General features: G+C 46.7%; 2 protein-coding genes across 4 annotated transcripts in view; both read right to left on the bottom strand.

The window, feature by feature from the left end:
• PDK2 (pyruvate dehydrogenase kinase 2) overlaps positions 1-2,733 on the bottom strand; it is an 18,536-nt gene extending 15,803 nt beyond the window's left edge. Inside the window, exon 1 of the mRNA XM_069064456.1 lies at positions 1,765-2,733. Coding sequence (XP_068920557.1) covers positions 1,765-1,882 — 118 coding nt within the window. The 5' untranslated portion in view covers positions 1,883-2,733. The remainder of the gene's footprint in view (positions 1-1,764) is intronic.
• A 716-nt stretch (positions 2,734-3,449) lies between these two features.
• The window catches only part of ITGA3 (integrin subunit alpha 3), a 42,372-nt gene continuing 37,761 nt past the window's right edge, over positions 3,450-8,060 (bottom strand). The window contains exons 28-29 of one of the 3 annotated variants that reach the window (XR_011163633.1): positions 4,607-4,765; positions 3,450-4,252 (exon numbers count right to left, since the gene is read on the bottom strand). The gene's annotated coding sequence lies outside the window, so the exon portion shown is untranslated. The other 2 variants (XR_011163632.1, XR_011163634.1) reach the window with 2 other exon arrangements.

The following is an 8,060-nucleotide window of genomic DNA, read 5'->3' as shown; positions in this document are numbered from 1 at the left end:
CCTAGGAGGTAGCTCAAAGCCCAAACAAGGGGATAAAGGAATGGCAGAGAAGAATCAAGACCTAGGAGCAGGTGTCTAGCTGCCATAGTCTCTCTGGTTCCAGGTCCTTGCCAAGCCCTGTACTCAGCCCTCTTCCTCCACCCTCCACTACTCCCCATCCCCTTGCAGTGATGTAGACTGTAACCAGAGCCAGGCACTATCTCTCCAATCCTACAGAGATCTAGGAGACTTCCCTCCCCACTCCACCCCCAGCTGCCACCAAAGAAGTGCCCACGGGATAGATTCAGGCACACACAATACCCATTTCATGAGCCCAGTTAGTACAGCTTCTAACTGGCCCACCCACCATCATGGGGACTGGTACAAGGTGATCCTGATCCATAAGATGGGTGGGAGACCAAGAGGCAGTTTCCTTTCCCCTCTTCTACCCTACCAGGAATCTAATGGTGTTTCTGTCCTCCTAGTTCATTGCCCTGCAAAAACAGCCTGGGAGCCTTTGATCTTCAAATGTCCTTGTTTAGATGGGCAGCCTTTGAGCAGTGGGGGTAGGGGAGTGGGCCATGCAATACAATCCCTACCTTTACTTAGCCCCTAATAACTCCCTCCAGTTGCTGGTGAAAGACCTCTAACCTCTAACTCCCATGCCACCCCATTCATGACAGGTTCTTCCTCTAAGGCCCCATATCATAAGTCTACAGACCTCACAGTGTTCCTACCACTGCCTGCACAAGACTTAGGCACCCCACTACTCCTACTACCCCATTAGAAGCCATACAGTTGACCCTCCCCATGCCCAGCTCTATCTGCCTATTGTCCCAGTCCCCTTTCCCCATCTTTCCTCCTATCTCCTCCTGCTTCTTGTTCCCTATCCCACCTTAACGTTGATACCATATGTGGGGACAAACTTACCCAACAAATAATCCTTTAATATCCGGACTCCCTCCCCATTCTTTCTGCAACTCCTCTCTCCTGCCTACCCCTCCTTCCCACACCTTCATTCTCCAAGAAGAAACTTTTGCAGCTTAGAATCCCTTCCTCCATCAATCTGCCCTGCTATCATCACCCCTCACCTCCAACTCTTCCCAAGTTCTAATTTTCCTCTTTAACCCTTCTCTTCCTAGCTCCCTATTCACAGACCCTTCATATAACCTTTACCATACATTCACCTTCTCCAGATTTTCCCATAAACTACCCCTGTTCTAGACTTCTTCACCAATAACCCTTCCTCTCCCAGTCTCCTCCTTAAACCTTTCTAGGATGGCCTCCTACTTTCCTGGCTTCTTCCCTATTTATCCTTCTCAGACTCAAGCCCTGAGTCCTTTCTCAGTCCAGCCTTTCCATTAACTCCTCCCAGACTACAGCCCAATACTTCACTTCTTTAACTCCTTACAGCCAGGAGCCCCTGCCTCTCTCTATTAACCCTTGCCAGTCTGCAGTCCTCTTGCTCCATTAACCCTTCCCAGCCTGGAGCCCTTTTAATTCTCCACTAACCCTTGCCAGCCTGGAACACCCTTGACTCTTCAACCCTTGCCACCCTGAATCCCCTTTTACTCTAATAGTACTTTCCAGGGCTGACCCCGCCTTGAGTCTCCATTAACCCTTGCTAGCCTGGAACCCCCTCGACAATCCCACTAGCCCTTGCCAGCCTGGAGCCCCCTTTACTTTCCACTAACCCTTGCTGGACTGCAGCCCTCACTTGCCTCCCCATCGCCTCTGCCCAGTCTGCACCCCCTGCGCCCCGTCACCGTTCAAAGTCCTACGCACCAAAGTCCAGAAACTGCTTCATGGACAGCGGAGACGGGGAAAACTTGCTGAAGTGCTCGATGTACTTGGGCGCCCCGGCCAGAGAAGCGTTTTTTAGCAGCGCCCGGACCCAACGCATGGCGGCGGTGGCAACAGAGGTGACGACAGTGGCAGCGGCCCCGTTCCGGGGCCCAGCTTCGCTCAGCTCCCGCTCCCGACGCTCCCGCCAGCCACCTAGCCTGCTCCTTCTTCCCCTCCCCCTTCAACACTGCTTTAGGGGGCCTACGTACCCCTAGCCAATCATCTCTCCCCGCCCCCGGCCGCCTCCAATCATCTCAAACAAACAACTCCTGCCGGACCAATGATAAGACGCCTCGGCACGTGGCTTCCCGGGGCGCCCGTCCTCTTAACCCTTTCTGCCCGGGGTCAGTCTCCTGTTGTGACTGAGCTCCCTCCCCGATCCCACCCCCGAGGCTGGAGCTATTAACCCTTCCCTCACCGCAGCCCAACCCCTTGACCTGTCCCTCCGCAGAGTCCAAGTTCGACCTTCTCAGACTTAAGAACAGGTTACCCCGGGGCTCTTGAGATGAGATCTTCATCCCTGGATTCCCTGTGTCCCCCTCCCTGGGGTGGGCTATCCAGCCCGGCGCTCACGCCTCCAGGGTGGAGGTTTTTCAGGCTGAGAGTGACAGCCTCACGTTTACAAGGAATGAGGCCTGCAAGTGGTAGAAATTGATTAATTGGGACTTCTTTGGCTTCCTTGGGAATTCGGGAAGGTGAAAATGCTATGCAAACACTTGATTTTCTAATTAAGGAAAGCCCATCCCTGGAAGGCCTTAAAATCCAACACCTCTTCTAAGTGCTTGGAGATCTCATGCCCCTCCAATGTAGGTTTTTGCTTTTGGGGGTGGGGAAGGGAATCCTTACCCTATTATATAATACACACGCACGCCCCGCTCCCCTCTTCCTCCCCGCTCCCCTCTTCCTCCCTCCTCCCCCCCACGCCCTCGCTCCCCGGTCTCAGCTATGCGTAGGTTTCTCCTTCCCACTCTCGACGTCACTCCTCAGGGTCACCCTGACTCTTTCAAGGAAAAGGCAATTAGGCGCCCCCTCGTGGTAACAGGTGGTATCACAAGATGGTATCCAAGAGGAGGGGGTTGGCAGGTGCGTTGTCACGAATGTGCCAGGCCCCACTGCCCGAGAAGCGTGGATGTTTCTTCTTGTGAAATTTCCCACAGACCTGGTCTTCACAGGGGCCTAGCCCAGAGGCTAGGGGATATACAATGTATCCCTTTTATGCATCATCTTCCCAGCTCTTCCCTGCATTTGTGAAGCCGGGACTTGCACTTGACTTTCAGTGCAGGCTTCCCCTTGCACGTCAGAGGATCAGCAGAGAGCACCAGAGGCCAGCAAACTACCTGTCTGACTCCTTGTGGTCCCATTTGGGGTTTTCTTGGCAAAGATAATGGAGTAGCTGGCCATTTTCTTCTCCAGCTCATTTTACAGATGAGGCAAACTGAGGCAAAGAGTTAAGTGACTTGTCCAGGGTCACACAGCTAGCTTCTGAAGCCGGATTTGAAATCAGGTAGATCTATGTTCAAATACCAACCCTGTAGTCGATTCTGTAATTACTTCTTAACCTTTCTGAGCAGCAGTTTCCTCAGGAAGGTGCTTTGAGCTCTGTGAACTCGTGTGTGGAGAAAGGATACAATGAAGCCTCCAGTTTTATTTGAAATTAACCTTCCCAAACATGAATCCTTCCTTCCCTAAAACAATCAAATGTTTGGACAGCACCAACCTGAGAGGGACATGATAGATAAGAGAAACAGATCCAAAAATATCTCAAAAGGTTAGAACCAGGGGCTGAAACTGAACAATGTGAAATTTAAGACAGATAAATGTAAAGTCCTATGTGAATTAAAAAACAAACAAACAACTGAATGAGTACAGGATTGGGAAATGTGGCTAGAGAATAGTCCATGAGAAAAAGGCCTGTATGGACAGAAGGCTCAATGAGTCATCAGGATTGAGCAAAAGCCAAAGAAGCCAATGGGATTTTAGGTTGCATTAAAGAAGGATTAAGTCCTAAGTGTTGCCCTAATTTTTTTCTTGAAGCAATCTGAGTTAAGTGACTTGTCAAGGGTCACACAGCTAGTAAGTGTCTGAGACCAGATTTGAACTCTGGTCCTCCTGACTCCATGGCTGAATACTCTACCCACTGCATCAAGCTGGTCCTTGAATGTTATAGTAAAGGAAAACTGCTTCAGCTGGATGATTCTTTGGAAAATGGAGGAGGAGGGAAGAGAATAATATCATAGTTGGAGACAGAAGAGCATTGCACTTGGAATCAGGAAGACCTAGATTCAAATCTTACCTTTGACATTTACTATGTGATCCTGAGCAAGTAATTTAGCCATTGTCAACTTCTCTTTCCTCATCTGTAAAATGGGGGGGGGGGGCCCTCGGGGAATCCATGGCCTTCAGGTTCTTCCAGCTTAAACCTATGAGCCTATGAAGTATAACAGCATTCAGGGAGTTGAAGAGTTTCTCTCTGTACTGGTAGAGACTTGGAGGAAGTATGTACACTAATCAGATCACCTATCCCTTTTCGGGGAGGGAGGGAGATCATCAGAGGAGATTCCTGATCAATCTGACAAAAGCCCCAATCAACATGATGAATTTACAAGGTGTCCACCCTCTGAGTATCTGATAAGCATCTCCCCAAATGTTTTCTAAACAAGATATCAATGGAAATGTGCATGTTTTCCTTGAGGAAGTGCTCATCAGATGCTCCAAAGGCTCATATATGTTATGTAAACTCATCATATTGATTAAGGGCCTCCACTTGATTAATCCCTCTTACATAAGCATCCAGTTAAGAATTTGGCAGCCAGGTGTCACAGTGGATAGAGTGCCAGGTGTAGAGTCAGGAAGACTCATCTTCCTGAGTTCAGATCTGGTCTCAGACACTGGTTGTCTGAACCTGGGCAAAAGTCGATTAATCCTGTCTCAGTTTCCCCATCTGCAAAAGTTACCAGAGAAGGAAATGGTGAAAACTCCAGTATCTTTCCAAGAAAACCCTAAATGAGGTCACAAAGAGTTGGGCATGACTGAAAAATGATTGAGCTGAACAATTAAGAATATAAAAAGGCTATATTGGTAATATATAAGATTATTATATACTATATTACATTGTATATCTATATATGTATGTGTATGTATCTATATACACATGTATATGCGTGAGCACGCGCGCACGCGTGCACACACACACACACACACATGAAGGCACTGTCCTCTTAGTCAGATCAAACTTGAATATTGTATTGTCCTTGGCTCCAGTCTTTGGAAAGGAGGAAAAACACTGACAAAGTATTGGCAGCCCAGAGAAAGTGAACCAGGACAGTAAGAGAACTAGAGACTAATCATATGGGGATCCATTAAAGTAACAAAGACTTTTAGCCTGGAAAATAGAAAATTGAGGGGGCACAAGTTGGCTTCTTTCAAGTATTCAAAGGGCTGTCAGAAACTAGGGGTGACATATTTGTTCTGTTTGGTCCCATAGGGCAGAACTATAAGCAATGGGTAGAAATTAAAGATTTGTGGCTTGATGTAAAAGGGGGGGAAACCATCTTAAGGGTATGGGAATTGGTCTTTGACCAACCCTTTCACCCATTACCCAGAAATGTAATCACAAGGTGTTAATGAAGGGTTCTATTTCTTAACAATGAGAACTTTCCAAAGCCTAGGGAGGTGATGGGCTTCCCCTCCTTGCAGTCTTCAAGTGGAGAGTGGATGTCCACCTGTTAACTACGTTATGGTGGAGCTTCCTTTCTTATATAAGCTGGGCTAGATGGCTACTGAGGGCCCTTCCATTTCTCAAGTTCTGTGATAAACCAACTTCTAAAGATGACTCTAATCTTTATAACTACTGATCCCTTTATAAGCTGTGCACACCTAAGTTAATCAACAGTCAATTCCACTGATTGATTGATAAACTGGCCCAAGGATAACTGTACACAATAGTCAATTGGGACTTCCACAGAGACAAAGCTTGGATTGGTTGTGAAATGAGACTCCTGCAGAATAAGAAGAATTCTCTTTCTTCTTCCCTTCTTTAGCCATAGGGTCCCTCCCCAGTTGCCTTGTCACTGGATTCCAATGACTCTGGAGGAGAGAGTGAGGCTGATGACTTTGCATAGTCCTGCCTCACTTCAATTCACTTGCAAGTCAAGACATCACCTTCCTGATGTCATTGGTACTCTTTAAGAAAGGACAAACAACAACAACAATCTTTAGCTATGCAAGTGAGGGAGACAGCCCAGTCATGAGTATGAGGCACACTCCACATAGACACAGAAAGGCAATGAACAACTGAAGGAAAAAGACAGCTGCAGCCATTCCTTGAATATGGCGAGCAGAGAAGATTACGGATTCAAGAGAGGGCTGGTCCTGACAATCAAGAATCAAGCTATAAAGAGGAACAGACATTGGGAGCCCAGATGAGTAACCTACCCAGCAAAGACACTGAGCCTTTCAATCAACACTGAGTTGATGCATGAGGGCTCCATGAAGAAAGGCCTTTTAGGCTCTGCAATACCAGGAACTGAGAGTTGCCTTGGTCACTAATGTTCCCTGCACTGAATTCTCTATATGTACCTCTTCCCATGGATGCTACATTAGTGGAAAATTATGTTCCAGGTTAATGGAAAGAACATCACATAACTACGGTTCTGATTACACAATCTTAGTAAATGCCATTAAGTTTTTATTGTATCTACTGGCTGATTGTTAATTAGAAGCACACTGGTAGGGCTTTTGGGCTACAGTGTTAAGTCTCACAGGATTATCTCTAGAACTCAACATAGCAGTCATTCTCTGAGGACCTAACCCACAATTTCTAGTACTTCTTAGGGGAATAGCTCCCAGAGTGGATGCTATACAATAATTCGAGCTATCAAAAAAAAAGAATGGATTCCATCAGCAAGTGATGAGTCCAGGTTCTTGAAGTAGAGACCAGATAGACACTTGTTGGGCATGTCATAGAAGAGATTCCTGTTCCAGTGTGGGTTAGTCTTGTTGACCTTTGTGATCCCTTTTGGCTTCAAGATTTTATGATTCTGTCTTGGTCCTTATTCACTCACCAAGCTGAAAGTGTCAACAGAAAAAGCCAAAAAAGGGTCCAGGATTGGGATTGGGAAATTGGAGATCAGATTATCTTTTTGCCTTGAAGCCTCTTCCTTCTCACCCACTATCAGTGGGACTACTTAATTTTTAAATTCCTTTCCAGTCCGAAATCTATAATCCTATAAGGCTCAGAAGCATCCCTATGTCACTCAACCTATGTCAAAATTCTTAATACTCCCCTCTTGCAGGAAGTCTTCCCTGATTTAGTTTCACTTCTATTCCCCAGACACTCTCAAGACCATTATCTATAATTTGTTCCTTAGCCTTAGGGGTGGATATAAAGATTCAGGAGTCATCCAAATAGAGTTGATAATTAACCTATGAGAGCTGTGAGGTCACTAAGTGAGAGAATGCAAAGAAAGAAGGAAACTCAGGATAGAACCCTGGGAAATACTCAGAGTAAGAGGATATAATGTGGATGGTAAGCCATCAAAAGAGACTGGTAAAGAGCAAATAGGTAGGAGAAAAACCAGAACAGGATTTCCAAAACCCAGAAAGGATTATCCAGTGGGAGAAAGTGGTCACAGAGTCAAAGGCTGCAGAAAAGTCAAGAATAAGGACTGAGAATGGCCACCCAATCTGGCAATTGGAATCATTAGTAACCTTAAAGAGAAGTGAAGTGATAAGGTCAATAGCCAACTGGAGTTGTAATAAGTATAAATGGCTTTTCTAAGGAGTTTGGTTGAGCACTAGTTGTGCATCTTCAATTGTCAATTGGATATTTCCACCTGGTTGTCCCACATGCCTTTCTTTCTTTTTTTGAGGCAATCAGAATTAAGTGACTTGCGGGGCGGCCAGGTAGCACAGCGAGTAAGAGCACCGGCTTCAGTGTCAGAATGACCTGGAGATCGAATCCCGGGCTCAGATACTTAGCACCCACCCAGAAACACCTGGCCGTGTAACCTTGAGCAAGTTACTTAACCCCAATTGCTTAGGGGCGGCCAGGTGGCTCAGCGAGTAAGAGCACCGGCTCCAGTGTTGGGACGACCCTACCATCCTAGTTATCATCTCCAGCCTGAACTGTTGAAAACTTCTGTCTCTCCTCTCTCCAATCTGTCCCCCATAGGGTGGCCACAATAGTTTTCCTAAAATGCAGATCTGACCATGCCACTCCTCCACTCAATGAACTC

The sequence above is a fragment of the Petaurus breviceps genome, unplaced genomic scaffold (genome assembly GCF_028583685.1).
Source record: "Petaurus breviceps papuanus isolate PSGF00001 unplaced genomic scaffold, PetGlider_PUasm1.0 90630, whole genome shotgun sequence".
Taxonomy (NCBI): domain Eukaryota; kingdom Metazoa; phylum Chordata; class Mammalia; order Diprotodontia; family Petauridae; genus Petaurus; species Petaurus breviceps.
Note: the sequence above shows the minus strand (reverse complement) of the source record. Positions and strands in the feature narration are given on the sequence as shown.